Here is a 17,918-nt window from a genome sequence, read left to right as displayed (position 1 = left end):
TTCAATAAATACGATTAAATGAATGAATGAATCAGAATAAATAGAAGTAAAGCTAGATGCACATCATTAACAAAATAGTTCAATAGTTCAATGGCTTTAATAGTTCAATAGTTTTCCACCAGCCACCCTGCCGCTCTCTCCTATTGGCCGAGGGCCGGAGAGGGGGCGTGGCTTCGGGACGAGACGGAGGGCGGAGCCGCCCTGCCGCTCTCTCCTATTGGCCGAGGGGGTGAAGAGGGGCGTGGCCGCCCTTTCCCTCTCTCCTATTGGCCTGGGGACGGAGGGGGCGTGGTCTCAGATCCGGACGGAGGGCGGAGCCTCCCTTTCCCTCTCTCCTACTGGCCGAAGGGCGGAGAGGGGCGTGGCCTCCCTTTCCCTCTCTCCTATTGGCCAAGGGGCAGAGAGGGGGCGTGGCCTCGGGTCCGGGCGGAGGGCGGAGCCGCCTTTTTCCCTTTCTCCTATTGGCCGAGGGGCGGAGAGGGAGCGTGGCCGCCCTTTCCCTCCCTCCTATTGGCCTAGGGGCGGAGAGGGGGCGTGTCCTCGGGTCCGGGCGGAGCCGCCTTTTTCTCTCTCTCCTATTGGCCGAGGGGCGGAGAGGGGGCGTGGCCTCGGGTCCGGGCAGAGGGCGGAGCCGCCTTTTCCCTTTCTCCTATTGGCCAAGAGGCGGAGAGGGGGCGTGGTCTCATGTCCAGACGGAGGGCGGAGCCGCCCTGCCGCTCTCTCCTATTGGCCGAGGGCCGGAGAGGGGGCGTCGCCGCCCTTTCCCTCCCTCCTATTGGCTGGGGGCGGAGAGGGGGCGTGTCCTCGGGTCCGGGCGGAGGGCTGAGCCGCCTTTTTTTTCCTCTCTCCTATTGGCCGAGGGGCGGAGAGGGAGCCGGGCGGCCCTTTCCCTCCCTCCTATTGGCCAGTGGGTGGAGAGGGGGCGTGGTCTCAGGTCCGGACGGAGGGCGGAGCCGCCTTTTTCCCTCTCTCCTATTGGCCTAGGGGTGGAGAGGGGGCGTGGACTCGGGGTCCAGACGGAAGGCGGAGCCAGCTTTTTCCCTCTCTCCTATTGGCCGAGGGGCGGAGAGGGGGCGTGGCCGCGCTTTCCCTCCTTTCTATTGGCCGGGGGCGGAGAGGGGGCGTGTCCTCGGGTCCGGGCGGAGGGCGGAGCCGCCCTTTCCCTCTCTCCTATTGGCCGAGGGGCAGAGAGGGGGGCGTGGCCGCCCTTTCCCTCCCTCCCATTGGCCGGGGGGCGGAGAGGGGGCGTGTCCTCGGGTCCGGCCGGAGGGCGGAGCCGCCCTGCCACTCTCTCCTATTGGCCGAGGGGCAGAGAGGGGGCGTGGCCGCGCTTTCCCTCCCTCCTATTGGCCGGGGGGCGGAGAGGGGGCGTGTCATCGGGGCCGGGTGGAGGGCGGAGCTGCCTTTTTCCCTCTCTCCTATTGGCCGAGGGGCGGAGGGGGGCGTGGCCTCGGGCCCGGACCGAAGGAGGAGCTGCCCTGCCGCTCTCTCCTATTGGCTGAGGGGCGGAGAGGAGGCGTGGCCTCCCTTTCCCTCTCTCCTATTGGTCGAGAGGCGGAGAGGGTGTGTGGCCTCGTGTCCGGACGGAGGGTGGAGCCGCCTTTTCCCCCCTCTCTCCTATTAGCCGAAGGCCGGAGATGGGGCGTGGTCGCCCTTTCCCTCCCTCCTATTGGCCGCGGGGTGGAGAGGGGGCGTGGTCTCATGTCCAGACGGAGGGCGGAGCCGCCTTTTTCCCTCTCTCCTATTGGCCGCGGGGCGGAGAGGGGGCGTGGTCTCGTGTCCGGACGGAGGGCGGAGCCGCCTTTTTCCCTCTCTCCTATTGGCCGAGGGGCGGGGAGGGGGGCGTGGCCTCCCGCTCCCTCCCTCGTATTGGCCGCGGGGCGGAGAGGGGGCGTGGTCTCATGTCCAGACGGAGGCGGAGCCGCCTTTTTCCCTCTCTCCTATTGGCCTAGGGGCAGAGAGGGGGCGTGGCCTCCCGTTCCCTCCCTCCTATTGGCCGGGAGGCGGAGAGGGGGCGTGGTCTCGTGTCCGGACGGAGGGCGGAGCCGCCTTTTTTTCCCTCTCTCCTATTGGCCGAGGCGCGGGGAGGGGGGCGTGGCCTCCCGTTCCCTCCCTCCTATTGGCCGGGGGGCGGAGAGGAGGACCGTGTCCTCGGGTCCGGCCGGAGGGCGGAGCCGCCCTGCCACTCTCTCCTATTGGCCGAGGGGCGGAGAGGGGGCGTGGCCGCGCTTTCCCTCCCTCCTATTGGCCGGGAGGTGGAGAGGGGGCGTGCCCTCGGGTCCGGGCGGAGGGCGGAGCCACCCTGCCACTCTCTCCTATTGGCCGAGGGGCGGAGAGGGGGCGTGGCCGCGCTTTCCCTCCCTCCTATTGGCCGGGGGGCGGAGAGGGGGCGCGGTCTCATGGCCAGACGGAGGGCGGAGCCGCCCTTTCCCTCCCTCCTATTGGCCGCGGGGCGGGGAGGGGGCGTGGTCTCGTGTCCGGACGGAGGGCGGAGCCGCCTTTTTCCCTCTCTCCTATTGGCCGAGGGCCGGAAAGGGGGCGTGGCTGCCCTTTCCCTCCCTCCTATTGGCCGCGGGGCGAAGAGGGGGCGTGGTCTCGTGTCCGGACGGAGGGCGGAGCCGCCTTTTTTCCCCTCTCTCCTATTGGCCGCGGGGCGGAGAGGGGGCGTGGTCTCGTGTCCGGACGGAGGGCGGAGCCGCCTTTTTTCCCCTCTCTCCTATTGGCCGAGGGGCGGGGAGGGGGGCGTGGCCTCCCGTTCCCTCCCTCCCATTGGCCTGGGGGCGGAGAGGGGGCGTGGCCTCGGGTCCGGGCGGAGGGCAGAGACCTTGGGCTTGCAGAGAACGAGTCGCCCGCCCTCCCGTTGGCATGGCCGTTGGCATGGCCGTTGGCATGCGGGCGCCGCCGTGTCTGCTGCTGCCGGCGCTGCTGGCGCTGCTGCTGCCCGGGGCCCCGTGCCGGGCGCTGCCGCCCCGGGAGCAGGCGGCCCGCGTGGCCCGGTGGGTGGCCCACAGCTGCGACTGGGGCGCCCTGGGCACCGTCTCCACGGTGGACGCCATCCGCGGCCGCCCCTTCGCCAACGTCTTCTCCCTCAGCGACGGACCGGCCGGGCACGGCACCGGCACCGGCGTCCCCTACTTCTACTTCAGCCCCCTGCAGCTCTCCGTCGGAGACCTGCAGGTATATCATCATACTCATCATCATCATCATCATAATCATAATGGCATTTGTTTCTACACTGTGAGCCCACTGTTGGGTAGGGACTGTCTCTTAATAATAATAATGGCATTTGTTTCTAGACTGAGCCCACTGTTGGGTAGGGACTGTCTCTTAATAATAATAATAATAATAATAATAATAATAATAATAATGGCATTTGTTTCTAGACTGAGCCCACCGTTGGGTAGGGACTGTCTCTTAATAATAATAATAATAATGGCATTTGTTTCTAGACTGTGAGCCCACTGTTGGGTAGGGACTGTCTCTTAATAATAATAATGGCATTTGTTTCTAGACTGAGCCCACTGTTGGGTAGGGACTGTCTCTTAATAATAATAATAATAATAATAATAATGGCATTTGTTTCTAGACTGAGCCCACTGTTGGGTAGGGACTGTCTCTTAATAATAATAATAATAATAATAATGGCATTTGTTTCTAGACTGAGCCCACTGTTGGGTAGGGACTGTCTCTTAATAATAATAATAATAATGGCAATTGTTTCTAGACTGTGAGCCCACTGTTGGGTAGGGACTGTCTCTTAATAATAATAATGGCATTTGTTTCTAGACTGTGAGCCCACTGTTGGGTAGGGACTGTCTCTTAATAATAATAATAATAATGGCATTTGTTTCTAGACTGTGAGCCCACTGTTGGGTAGGGACTGTCTCTTAATAATAATAATAATAATGGCATTTGTTTCTAGACTGAGCCCACTGTTGGGTAGGGACTGTCTTAATAATAATAATAATAATAATGGCATTTGTTTCTAGACTGTGAGCCCACTGTTGGGTAGGGACTGTCTCTTAATAATAATAATAATAATAATAATGATGGCATTTGTTTCTAGACTGAGCCCACTGTTGGGTAGGGACTGTCTCTTAATAATAATAATAATAATGGCATTTGTTTCTAGACTGTGAGCCCACTGTTGGGTAGGGACTGTCTCTTAATAATAATAATGGCATTTGTTTCTAGACTGAGCCCACTGTTGGGTAGGGACTGTCTCTTAATAATAATAATAATAATGGCATTTGTTTCTAGACTGAGCCCACTGTTGGGTAGGGACTGTCTCTTAATAATAATAATAATAATAATAATGGCATTTGTTTCTAGACTGAGCCCGCTGTTGGGTAGGGACTGTCTCTTAATAATAATAATAATAATAATAATGGCATTTGTTTCTAGACTGTGAGCCCACTGTTGGGTAGGGACTGTCTCTTAATAATAATAATAATAATAATAATAATGGCATTTGTTTCTAGACTGAGCCCGCTGTTGGGTAGGGACTGTCTCTTAATAATAATAATGGCATTTGTTTCTAGACTGTGAGCCCACTGTTGGGTAGGGACTGTCTCTTAATAATAATAATAATAATAATAATAATGACGGCATTTGTTTCTAGACTGTGAGCCCACTGTTGGGTAGGGACTGTCTCTTAATAATAATAATAATAATAATGGCATTTGTTTCTAGACTGTGAGCCCACTGTTGGGTAGGGACTGTCTCTTAATAATAATAATGGCATTTGTTTCTAGACTGAGCCCACTGTTGGGTAGGGACTGTCTCTTAACAATAATAATAATAATAATGGCATTTGTTTCTAGACTGTGAGCCCACTGTTGGGTAGGGACTGTCTCTTAATAATAATAATAATAATAATAATGGCATTTGTTTCTAGACTGAGCCCACTGTTGGGTAGGGACTGTCTCTTAATAATAATAATAATAATAATAATAATGGCATTTGTTTCTAGACTGTGAGCCCACTGTTGGGTAGGGACTGTCTCTTAATAATAATAATAATAATAATAATGGCATTTGTTTCTAGACTGTGAGCCCACTGTTGGGTAGGGACTGTCTCTAATAATAATAATAATGGCATTTGTTTCTAGACTGTGAGCCCAGTGTTGGGTAGGGACTGTCTCTTAATAATAATAATAATAATAATGGCATTTGTTTCTAGACTGAGCCCGCTGTTGGGTAGGGACTGTCTCTTAATAATAATAATAATAATAATAATAATGGCATTTGTTTCTAGACTGAGCCCGCTGTTGGGTAGGGACTGTCTCTTAATAATAATAATGGCATTTGTTTCTAGACTGAGCCCACTGTTGGGTAGGGACTGTCTCTTAATAATAATAATAATAATGGCATTTGTTTCTAGACTGTGAGCCCACTGTTGGGTAGGGACTGTCTCTTAATAATAATAATAATAATAATGGTATTTGTTTCTAGACTGAGCCCGCTGTTGGGTAGGGACTGTCTCTTAATAATAATAATAATAATAATGGCATTTGTTTCTAGACTGTGAGCCCACTGTTGGGTAGGGACTGTCTCTTAATAATAATAATAATAATAATAATGGCATTTGTTTCTAGACTGTGAGCCCACTGTTGGGTAGGGACTGTCTCTAATAATAATAATAAGAATGGCATTTGTTTCTAGACTGTGAGCCCAGTGTTGGGTAGGGACTGTCTCTTAATAATAATAATAATAATGATGGCATTTGTTTCTAGACTGTGAGCCCACTGTTGGGTAGGGACTGTCTCTTAATAATAATAATAATAATGGCATTTGTTTCTAGACTGAGCCCACTGTTGGGTAGGGACTGTCTTAATAATAATAATAATAATAATGGCATTTGTTTCTAGACTGTGAGCCCACTGTTGGGCAGGGACCGTCTCTCTATGTTGCCAGCTTGGACTTCCCAAGCGCTTAGTCCAGTGCTCTGCACACAGTAAGCGCTCAATCATCATCATCATCAATCGTATTTATTGAGCGCTTACTGTGTGCAGAGCACTGAACTAAGCGCTTGGGAAGTACAAGTTGGCAACATATAGAGACGGTCCCTACCCAACAGTGGGCTCACAGTCTAAAAGGGGGAAACAGAGAAGAAAACCAAACATACTAACAAAATAAAATAAATAGAATAGATATGTACAAGTAGAATAAATAATAGAGTGATAAATATGTACAAACATATATCCATATATACAGGTGCTGTGGGGAAGGGAAGGAGATAAGATGAGGGGGATGGAGAGGGGGACGAGAGGGAGAGGAAGGAAGGGGCTCAGTCTGGGAAGGCCTCCTGGAGGAGGTGAGCTCTCAGCAGGGCCTTGAATCAATAAATACAATTGATGATGATGTTGGGTAGGGACCGTCTCTATATGTTGCCAGCTGGTACTTCCCAAGCGCTTAGTACAGTGCTCTGCACACAGTAAGCGCTCAATAAATACGATTGATTGATTTGTGAAGCGCTTACTATGTGCCAAGCACTGTTCTAAGCACCAGGGGAGAGGATACAGGGTGATCCGGTTGGCCCACGTGGGGCTCACAGTCATCATCCCCATTTGACAGATGAGGGAACTGAGGCTCAGAGAAGTTCAGTGACTTTCTTTTTTTTATGGCATCTGTTAAGCGGTTACTATGTGCAAAGCACTGTTCTAAGCGCTGGGGGGGATACAAGGTGATCGGGTTGTCCCACATGGGGCTCACAGCCTTCATCCCCATTCTACGGATGAGGGAACTGAGGCTCCGAGAAGTTAAGTGACTTGCCCAAGGTCACACAGCAGACATGTGGTGGATCCGGGATTCGAACCCATGACCTCTGACTCCAAATCCCGGGCTCTTTCCACTAGGCCATGCAGGTCAGCGGCCCAGGGCGGTAACCCCGGGTGGGGTTACTTATTGAGCGCGGCCCGGGTTTAACCAGCCCCGAACCCCAATAATCGATCTGCTAATCGATAATCTCGTCATTAAGAGTACTTATTAAACGCCTGCTATATGCAGAGCGCTACGCTAAGCGCCTGGGCTCAGCCCAGGAGTAGAGCAGCCCAAAATTGGGGGACAAGGGCGTTAGTAATAATAATTGGTAATAATATGTGTATATGTTTGTACGTATTTATTACTCTGTTTTACTTGTACATATTCTATTTATTTTATTTTGTTAATATGTTTTGTTTCGTTCTCCGTCTCCTCCTTCTAGATTGTGAGCCCGCTGTTGGGTAGGGACCGTCTCTATACGTTGCCAACTTGTACTTCCCAAGCGCTTAGTACAGTGCTCTGCACACCACCTGATCACCTTGTGACCTCCCCAGCATTTAGAACAGTGCTTCGCACATAGTAAGCACTTAACAAATGCCATTATTATTATTATTATTCATCCCCATTTGACAGTTGAGGGAACTGAGGCCCGGAGAGGTGAAGTAATAATAATAATAATGATGGTATTTATTAAGCGCTTACTATGTGCGAAACACTGTTCTAAGCGCTGGGATAGATACAAGGTTATCAGGTTGTCCCACATGGGGCTCACACCCCGATTTTACGGATGAGGGAATTGAGGCACAGAGAAGTGAAGTGACATGCCCGAAGTCACACAGCTGACAAGTGGCGGAGCCGGGATTAGAACCCAGGACCTCTGACTCCCAAGCCCGGGCTCTTTCCACTGAGCCACGCTGCTTCTCTATCTGGTATCCTCCCCTCTTGGAGCCCCGAGTGGGATAGAGACTGTGGGGAATCAATCAGTGCTATTTATTGAGCACTCACAGTGTGCAGAACACCGCACTCGGTACTTGGGAGAGTCCAGAGTCGAGGTCGTCTATCTCGCCACCGACATCTCACCCATGTCCTGCCTCTGGCCCGGGGGTCCCTCCCTCTTCACATCCAACTCAGCGCTTAGTACGGTGCTCTGCACACGGTAAGCGCTCAATAAATCCGATCGATTGATCCAACAGACCACCACTCTCCTGCCTTCAAAGCCTGAACGCAGCGTGGCTCAGGGGAAAGAGCCCGGGCTTTGGAATCAGAGGTCGTGGGTTCAAATCCCGGCTCCGCCAATTGTCAGCTGTGTGACTTTGGGCAAGTCACTTCACTTCTCTGGGCCTCAGTTACCTCATCTGTAAAATGGGGATTAAGACTGAGAGCCCCCCGTGGGACAACCTGATCACCCTGTAACCTCCCCAGCGCTTAGAACAGTGCTTTGCACATAGTAAGCGCTTAATAAATGCCATTATTATTATTATTATTATTATTATTAATGAAGGCCCATCTCCTCCATGAAGCCTTCCCTGACTAAACCCTTCTTTCCTCTTCTCCCGCTCCCTTCTGCGTCAGCGCTTAGAACAGTGCTTTGCCCATGGTAAGCGCTTAACAAATGCCATCATTATTATTATTATTACTATTATTTTCCTGACTTGCCCCCTTTATCCATTCCCCCTCCCAGCCCCACACCACTTACACCCAGACCCGTCATTTATTTATTTCTATTTATTTCTGTTAATGTCACTCTCCCTCTCGAGACCTTAAGCTCGTTATGGGCAGGGAATGTGTCTGTTATATTGTACTCTCTCAAGCGCCTAGTTCAGTGCTCTGCACACAGAAAGCGCTCAATAAATACAATTGACTGACTGACGTAGGGTTCCCTTATCAAGCAGAGAGGGCTGAAATCACCTGACTTGTGCGAGCAGATGATACCAAAAAGCCTGGTGACTCAGCCTTAAACTGTAGTATTGACAACTTGAGCAACTGTTTGTCAGGTTTCACAATGGCAGTAGTTCCGCAAATTAAGTGGGAAAACCTGAGCAGCGCTCAAATAAACTCTATGGCAGCAAATTGTGTTGTTTTTAACTCTATGACATGGAATTATTATTTTTTCTTTATTTTTGTTAAGCGCTCACTATGGGAGTACCCTGTACTAAGGGCCGGGGTAGATAGTCGAGGTCGTCTATCTCGCCTCCGACTTCTCACCCGTGTCCTGCCTCTGGCCCGGGGGTCCCTCCCTCTTCACATCCAACTCAGCGCTTAGTACAGTGCTCTGCACATCCTCTCCCCCTCGTCCCCCTCTCCATCCCCCCATCTTACCTCCTTCCCTTCCCCACAGCACCTGTATATACGTATATATGGTTGTACATATTTATTACTCTGTTTATTTATTCATTTATTTATTTTACTTGTACATTTCTATCCTATTTATTTTATTTTGTTGGTATGTTTGGTTCTGTTCTCTGTCTCCCCCTTTTAGACTGTGAGCCCACTGTTGGGTAGGGACTGTCTCTATGTGTTGCCAATTTGTACTTCCCAAGCGCTTAGTACAGTGCTCTGCACATAGTAAGCGCTCAATAAATACGATTGATTGATTGACTGATTGATATACCCCCTTCTAGACTGTGAATCAATCAATCAATCATATTTATTGAGCGCTTACTGTGTGCAGAGCACTGTACTAAGCGCTTGGGAAGTACAAGTCGGCAACACATAGAGACAGCCCCTCCCCAGCAGCGTCTAGAAGGGGGAGACAGAGAACAAAACCAAACTTACTAACAAAATAAAATAAATATTTTATTTATACCACTGTTGGGTCAGGACCGTCTCTATATGTTGCCAACTTGGACTTCCCAAGCGCTTAGTCCAGTGCTCTGCACACAGTAAGCGCTCAGTAAATACGATTGAATGAGTGAATATAAGGTTGTCAGGTTGGACGCAATCCGTGTCCCACGTGGGGCTCACAGCCTTGATCCCCGTTTTACAGATGAAGTAACCGAGGCACAGAGAAGTGAAGTGACTGGCCCAGGGTCACACAGCAGACAAGTGTGCGGAGCCGGGTTTAGAATCCAGGGCTTCGGACTCCCAAGCCCAGGGTGTTTCCACTGGGCCATACTCCTTAATTTGTCAACGGGGGGACTGCTTTTGCTTCCCCCATCCCCTGAGCTCAGGGGAAAGAGCAGAAGTAGCCTGTGAAACTGCTGTTCCTTTGACTTTCAGATTTTTTTGGGGGGCGGGGGACGGTTAGAGAAGTAGCGTGGCTCAGTGGAAAGAGCCTGGGCTTTGGAGTCAGAGGTCATGGGTTCAAATCCCGGCTCCGCCACTTATCAGCTGTGTGACTTTGGGCAAGTCACTCAACTTCTCTGTGCCTCAGTTACCTCATCTGTAAAACGGGGATTGACTGTGAGCCCCACGTGGGACAACCTGATCACCTTGTAACCTCCCCAGCGCTTAGAACGGTGCTTTGCACATAGTAAGCGCTTAATACATGTCATCATTATTATTAGGGGTTACATTTGTTATTTTTGCTGAACGTGCTCTTGTTCTAGAGAAGCGGCGTGTCCTGTGAGTCAGAGGACCTGGGTTCTAATTCCAGCCCTGCTACTTGTCTGCTCTGTGGCCTTGGGCAAGTCATTTCGCTCTTCTGGGCCTTAGTTTCCTCATCTGAAAAATGGGGATTCATTATGAGATCTCCCTCTTACTTAGGCTGGAAGACTTATGTGGGGCAGGGATTGTGTCCAAACTTAGTCACAGTACTTCCATCTCAGCTTACCCCAAACCCATCCTCTCGGTTGTATCTTCCTTCACATATTTGAAGCAGCGTGGCTCAGTGGAAAGAGCATGGGCTTTGGAGTCAGAGGTCATGGGTTCAAATCCAGGATCCACCAATCAATCAATCAATCAATCGTATTTATTGAGCGCTTACTGTGTGCAGAGCACTGGACTAAGCGCTTGGGAAGTACAAATTGGCAACATATAGAGACAGTCCCTACCCAACAGGGAGCTCACAGTCTAAAAGGGGGAGACAGAGAACAAAACCAAACATACTAACAAAATAAAATAAATAGAATAGATATGTACAAGTAAAATAAATAAATAAGTAAAATAAATAAATAAATATTTTACAACACTTCTGTCCAGATCCGTAATTTATTTATCTATGTTAATGTCTCTCCCTCTAGACTGTCAGCTCTTTGATTGTGTTTACCAATTGTATTGTATCACACTCTCCCAAGAGCTTAATACAGAGACGCTCCTTGATTGTGTTTCCCAATTGTATTGTATCCCACTCTCCCAAGAGCTTAATACAGAGAAGCTGCATGGTGTAGTGAATAAAGCAGGGGCCTGGGAATCAGAAAGTCATGGGTTCTAATCCCCGCTCCACTACTTATCTGCAGCGCGACCTTGGGTAAGTCACTTCACTTTTCTGGGCCTCAGTTTCCTCATCTGAAAAAAATGGGGATTAGGACTGAGAGCCCCATCTGGGACAGGGACTGTGTCCAATCTGATTAATTTGTACCTACCTTAGTGCTTGGAAGAGTGCTCTCCCCCTCGTCCCCCTCTCCATCCCCCCATCTTACCTCCTTCCCTTCCCCACAGCACCTGTATATATGTATATATGTTTGTACATATTTATTACTCTATTTATTTATTTTTCTTGTACATATCTATTGTATTTATTTTGTTAGTATGTTTGGTTTTGTTCTCTGTCTCCCCCTTCTAGGCTGTGAGCCCACTGTTGGATAGGGACTGTTTCTATGTGTTGCCGACTTGTACTTCCCAAGTGCTTAGTACAGTGCTCTGCACACAGTAAGTGCTCAATAAATACTATTGATTGATTGATTGGCACATAGTAAGTGCTTAACAAGTACCGTAATTATTCCCTGTTTTTATTAAATCCTTTAGCCTGTAAGCTCCTTGTGGGCAGGGAACAGGTCTACCGACTCTGTCCTATTGTCCTCTCCCCAGCATTTAGTTCAGTGCTCTGCTCACAGAAAGTGCTCAATAAATACAATGGATTGATACATACCAGTGATTGATTGATTTAAAGGGCAGTTTAAATAAGAGAAAACAGATGAAATCAAATCACCCTTAAAACATGCCCTAGGATGTTTTATTTTTTTTCAGGCACTATATTTTGTGTTGATCAGAATGTCTTCATTCTCATTTCGCAGGTGAATCCAAATGCCACTCTGACGATGTCTCTAGCCCAGACGCATTTCTGTAAGAAACATGGGTATGACCCTCAGAGTCCTCTTTGTGCCCATATAATGCTCTCAGGGATTATCGAAAAGGTAAGTGATTAATATTCTATAAGGACCCCCCCCGCGGGTTTTCAGACTAACCTTTGAAGACTTTACTCGTTCATCGTGGGAGTAATTTAAATGATTCCTCAGTGGGAGCAAAACCAACCAGAGTAGCATTTTCTCAAAATAGAGAACTGAAAATAAACCCAATGGATCTGTCTTCGACTTAGGGCCAAAACCTAGTTATTATTCATTACTTTATTAAGTGCTTATTGAATGGTATTTGTTAAGCACTTACTATGTGCCAGGCACTGTATTAAGTGCTGGTGTAAATACAAGCTCATCAGGTTGGACCCAATCCCTGTCCCACATGGGGCTCCTAAGTTTTCATCCCCATTTTACAGATGAGGGAACTGAGGCCCAGAGAAGCAAAGTAACTTGCCCAACACCACACAGCAGACAAGTGGTGGAGGCGGAATTAGAACTCGTGTCTTTCTGACTCCCAGGACACTAGGCTCAACCCACTAGGTCACAGTGCTTCCTTGGGGCAAGCACTGTGCTACAGACAAAAAGCCGTCTTGCCTTTGGAAAATTTCCCTGCTTGAATTATGTCGGCGTGCTAATGGACAATTCCTTAACTTCTTTTTTGTTAATGGTATTTGTTAAGCGCTGTTACTATTTTCCAGGCACTATAGTGAGCGCAAAACTGCTATGAAATAATCAGATTGGTCGCCGTCCATGTCCCTTGTGGGAGTCACAGTCTTAATCCCCTTTTTCCAGCCTGATTAACTTGTCTCTACCCCAGGACTCAGAACAGTGTTTGACACCTAGTAAGCACTTAACATATCCCATCAAAAAAGTGCAGAGAGAAGGTGACTCAATGTTTTCTTCGCTTATAAACTCGTCCCCCTACGTTGCCGTCGATTTTCCTTTCTTCAGGTCAATGGTACGGAGGCGGACTTCGCCAAGCACTCGCTCTTCAGCCGCCACCCCGAGATGGAAACGTGGCCTTCGAGCCACAATTGGTTCATTGCCAAGTTGAACATCACCAACATCTGGGTCCTGGATTACTTTGGCGGCGCTAAAATAGTGACACCGGAAGAATATTTCGCGGTCAAACCCGAGTGAGTATTTTGGAACCCGCCTCCTCCTCATCCCCTCGGGATGGGGCTGACCCACTGGTCCAAGGAAATTAGGTTAATCCGAGAGGAAAATATCAATCAATCGGTGGTGCTTAGTGAGCGCGGACTGTGTGCAGAGCACTGGACGAAGCACTTGGGAGAGGACAGTGTAACGGAAGTAGCGGGAGCGTTTCCTGCTCAAAATGAGGAAATTAGGTTAATCCGAGAGGAAAATATCAATCAATCGGTGGTATTTATTGAGCGCGGACTGCGTGCAGAGCACTGGACGAAGCGCTTGGGAGAGGACAGTGTAATGGAATTCGCAGGCGTGTTTCCTGCTCAAAATGAGCTGTGAATAACAAGAAATAGTCCTGAAATCATTGCATTTGGAATGGTATTTTCATTATTCATTCGTTTATTGAGCACTTACTCTGTGCAGAGCATTGGACTAAGCGCTTGGGAGAGTATAATAGAACAAAAAACAGAAATATTCCCTGCTCACAATGAAGCAGGCATGTTTCCTGCTCAAAATGAGCTGTGAATAACGAGAAATAGTCCTGAAATCACTGCATTTGGAATGGTATTTTCATTATTCATTCGTTTATTGAGCACTTACTCTGTGCAGAGCATTGGACTAAGCGCTTGGGAGAGCATAATAGAACAAAAAACAGAAATATTCCCTGCTCACAACGAATTCTGCCCCGTCGACGACTCCACCCGATCAGCTACAGGCATCTGGAGGGTGTGGGAAGCTTCGTCTTGTAGAGAAGTAGAAGTAATCCCACCTCCGCCACTTGTTTGCTGTGTAACCTTGGGCAAGTCACTTCACTTCTCCGTGCCTCGGTTACCTCATTAGCAAAATGGGGATTAAGACGGTGATTGATTGATATTAGTTCAGGAGAGCTAATTTGTTAATTTGTTAAGCACTTACTACGCGCCAGGCACTGTACTGGCACTCTTACAGGCACTGTAAGAGAAGCAGCGTGGCTCAGTGGAAAGAGCCCGGGCTTTGGAGTCAGAGGTCATGGGTTCAAATCCCGGCTCCACCACTTGTCAGCTGTGTGACTTTGGGCAAGTCACTTAACTTCTCTGCGCCTCAGTTCCCTCATCTGTAAAATGGGGATTAAGACTGTGAGCCCTCCTTGGGACAACCTCATCACCTTGTAACCTCCCCAGCGCTTAGAACAGTGCTTTGCACATAGTAAGCGCTTAATAAATGCTATCATTATTATTATTATTACTGAGTGTGCCTGGCACATAATAAGTGCTTAACAGATACCATTTAAAAAAAGCGCTGGGGTAGATACAAGCTAATCAAGTTGGACACTGTCCATGTTACACATGGGGCTCACTGTCTTAATCCCCATTTTACAGATGAAGTTACTGAGGCACAAGGAAGTGAATTGACTTGCCCAAGGTCACCCAGCAGATAAGTGAGAAGCAGCATGCCCTAATGGATAGAGCACCGGCTTGGGAGTCAGGAGGACCTGGGTTCAAATCCCAGCTCCGCCATTCGTCTGCCGGTGACTCGGGCAAGTCACTTCACTTCTTCCTCTGTGCCTCAGTTCCCTATCTGTAAAATGGGGATTAAGACTGTCTGGGAGCCCTATGTGGAACTTGAGCTGTGCCCAACCTGATTAGACTGTACCTATTTCAGTGCTTAGCATACTGCCTGGCACATAGTAAGCGCTCAACAAGTACCATTTTTTAAAAAGTGGCAGAACTGGGATTAGAATGCAGGTCCTGTCTCTCAGGCCTGTGCTCTATCCACTGGGCAACCCTCGAGGTCAGGGTCATATGGGGAAAGAGTGGAGATTTGGAAAGAAACCAAAACATCGTCATTCTTGAGCCTGCGGAACCAAGACTCCGTGAGGGTCTTTGATTTGAATTTTTCTCCATTCCCACGTGTTCACTTTGAATATCGGTGTCAGAGCAAGCCTTCTCAGTAAAAGAATTCTCTCTTCCCCCCACTTTCTAGATGAAAAGTTTGGTGACTGAGGCGGCGTGAAGATTCTCTGGATGGGATAGGTGCAAGCCACTAAAGCTTCTCCATGCGTAGTTCTAAAATGAAGAGCTTATATTCACTTGCTGGATTTCCTGCAAAAGAGAGGTGTGCAATCTCCACGGATGAAATTATTTTTCAATAGCATTACGACCCCACTTTAAATGCCGATGGAGCCCAAATCCATTTATGTATAAAGAAGGTGGGTGTTAGTTTGCGATGACAAAACTGAGATCCTTGAAGAGGCTGTTATGTGGTTAATCTCCTAAATGCTCAGACCTCAAGGACTTCCAGATCTAAGGAATTTCCCCCATTTTGGGCTTTCATCGCTGTCTTAATTTTACACACTGGTGAAAACAAGTTGGTTTTCTTTTCTTGAATAATCTTGATAGATTATGTTTGCCTCATATGAGACTAGCTCCATTTGGAATAATTCCTAAAATTGTACAAGAACTCTAGGAGGGATTTGGAGGGGAATTCTGCCTTTGAAGTGGTATTTAAAGCAGTAGGAAGGGAAGACCTCTTAGATTCAATTCACAGCTCTGGGATACAGACCTGACACCCTCAGCCTCTTTAAAGGCGTGAAATAGGAATGTGAATATCGAGCTATCGTCTACAATGTTTATAAAGGACTTTTAGAGCTTCGCAGGTGAAAGGAGTTTGAGAAATCCACCCGGAAAGCACAGAATCTGTTTAGAAAAGTCTACACAGAGCTGTGCAGTGTGGCATCAGACTGCTGAATTCAACTGCGGAGGAAAAACTGCCTCATCGAACGTCTTCAGAAGCTACAAAACTGAGTTACTAATCTCTTGCAATCTTTCCTTCTGCTTGAGGAGAATGTCCATACATTTTCTCTGAAGTTTGATTATGTGAAATTGATTTTATCTGGCCAAGCAATAATTAAAATCTCTATTTTCATGGAAATGCGTTTGATTGCATTGGACAGAGGCCTCGGTATTACTTTTTTGTGCTTTGGGCCCCGCTGCTCATTGCCTTTTTGGTATTCCGATTTGATGGTTGGGGGTTAGTGAGGGGTTAGGTGGATAAACTGCTCTTTGGCAGAGAAACAGCATGGAGTCAGAAGGCTGTGGGTTCTAATTCCGGCTCTGCCACTTTGGTGTGTGGCCTTGGGCAAGCCATTTTACTTCTTTGTGCCTCAGTTACATCATCTGTGAAACGGGGATGAAGAACGTGAGCCTTGTGTGGGACATGGACTGTGTCCAACCGGATTTGCTTGTGTCCACCCCAGGGCTTAATACAGTGCCTGGCATATAGTAAGCACTTAACAAATACCATAATTAATGTTATCTGGGAGCCTGGCCAGTTACTGTTTTGAGGAAAGGGAGAAGTGCTTCCTCCTCGGTCTGCCAAAAAGCTGTGGGTGGGGTGAAATTGATTGACGGACCAGACCAAATCTAAGACATCTTCATCCTGTCCTCCGCCACTTCTCATCGGATTTCCCTGGAAAGCTCTAATTTCCCATTGGAAGTCCTGTGAAAGCTCTCCTAAAAGTCCCAAAAAGCTTTCTCAGAAAGGAGGGTTTGCAAAATAAAGAGAACCAGTTTTAAGAGAAGCAGAGCTGGAAGGACCTGGGTTCTAATCCTGCCTCTGCCACTTGTCTGCTGTGTGACCTTGGGCGAGTCACTTCACTTTTCTGGGCCTCAATTACCTCCTCTGCAAAATGGGGATTTAAGACTGTGAGCCCCATGAGGGGCATGGACTGTGTCCAATTTTAATTGCTTTAATATACCCAGTGCTTAGTACAGTGCCTGGCACATAGTAAATACTTAACAAATAACATTAAAAAAAGAGAGAGGGCCTTAATCATTTTCTTGATTGAACAAGAATAGCTGGGGGGTAAAAGTCACTCAGTAACAGAAGCGGTGTTGCCCAGTGGATAGAGCACAGGCCTGGGACGCAGAAGGATCTAATCCCGGCTCCACCAATCAATCAATCAATCGTATTTATTGAGCGCTTACTATGTGCAGAGCACTGTACTAAGCGCTTGGGAAGTACAAATTGGCAACATATAGAGACAGTCCCTACCCAACAGTGGGCTCACTTGTCTGCCACGTGACCTTGGGCAAGCCGCTTCACGTCTCTGAACCTCAGTTCCCTCCCCCTTCTAGACTGTGAGCCCGTTGTTGGGTAGGGACCGTCTCCATATGTTGCCAACTTGTACTTCCCAAGCGCTTAGTCCAGTGCTTTGCACACAGTAAGCGCTCAATAAATACCATTGAGTGAATGAATGAATGAAAATGGGGATTAAAACTGTGAGTCCAACGTGGGGCAAGGACTGTGTCCCACCTGATTAGCATGTGATCTACCCCAGCGCTTTGTACAGTGCCTGACACATAGTAAGCGCTTAACAAATACCCTAAAAAAGAAAACTGTAGTGGATGTTGTTACGAATTTATTGGCCACCAGAGGGCTCGGTAGACCGAAGCAGCATGGATTAATAATAATAATAATAATAATAATAATAATAATAATAATAATAATAATAATAGCATTTATTAAGCGCTTACTATGTGCAAAGCACTGTTCAAAGGCTTAGTGGAAAGAGCCCGGGCTTGGGAGTCAGAGGTCTTGGGTTCTAATCCTGCTCCGCCACTTGTCAGCTGGGTGACTTTGGGCCAGTCACTTCACTTCTCTGTGCCTGTTAACCTCATCTGTAAAATGGGGATTAAGACTGTGAGCCCCACGTGGGACAACCTGATCACCGTGTCTACCCCTGCGCTTAGAACACTGCTTGGCATGTAGTTAAGCGCTTAACAAATACCATCAT

General features: G+C 48.3%; 1 protein-coding gene across 1 annotated transcript; it reads left to right on the top strand.

Moving 5' to 3' along the window:
- The first annotated feature begins 2,863 nt into the window (after positions 1–2,863).
- Positions 2,864–16,073, top strand: CREG1 (cellular repressor of E1A stimulated genes 1). Its single transcript, XM_038757899.1, has 4 exons — positions 2,864–3,177; positions 11,936–12,055; positions 12,947–13,131; positions 15,107–16,073. Exons 1-4 carry the CDS (start codon positions 2,866–2,868, stop codon positions 15,108–15,110), a joined length of 621 nt encoding a protein of 206 aa, XP_038613827.1. The 5' UTR covers positions 2,864–2,865; the 3' UTR covers positions 15,111–16,073.
- The last annotated feature ends 1,845 nt before the right edge of the window (positions 16,074–17,918 follow it).

This window comes from Tachyglossus aculeatus, chromosome 16, assembly GCF_015852505.1.
Source record: "Tachyglossus aculeatus isolate mTacAcu1 chromosome 16, mTacAcu1.pri, whole genome shotgun sequence".
NCBI classification, from domain to species: domain Eukaryota; kingdom Metazoa; phylum Chordata; class Mammalia; order Monotremata; family Tachyglossidae; genus Tachyglossus; species Tachyglossus aculeatus.
This window is presented reverse-complemented; position numbering and strand designations above follow the sequence as displayed.

What these genes read in the sequence shown, in the direction of transcription:
- CREG1 (XM_038757899.1), top strand. Translation starts at nt 2,866, where the DNA reads ATGGCCGTTGGCATGGCCGTTGGCATGCGGGCGCCGCCGTGTCTGCTG. An exon ending in TCTCCGTCGGAGACCTGCAG is followed by an intron (nt 3,178 to 11,935) that starts GTATATCATCAT and finishes CTCATTTCGCAG; the next exon opens with GTGAATCCAAATGCCACTCT. An exon ending in TCTCAGGGATTATCGAAAAG is followed by an intron (nt 12,056 to 12,946) that starts GTAAGTGATTAA and finishes TCCTTTCTTCAG; the next exon opens with GTCAATGGTACGGAGGCGGA.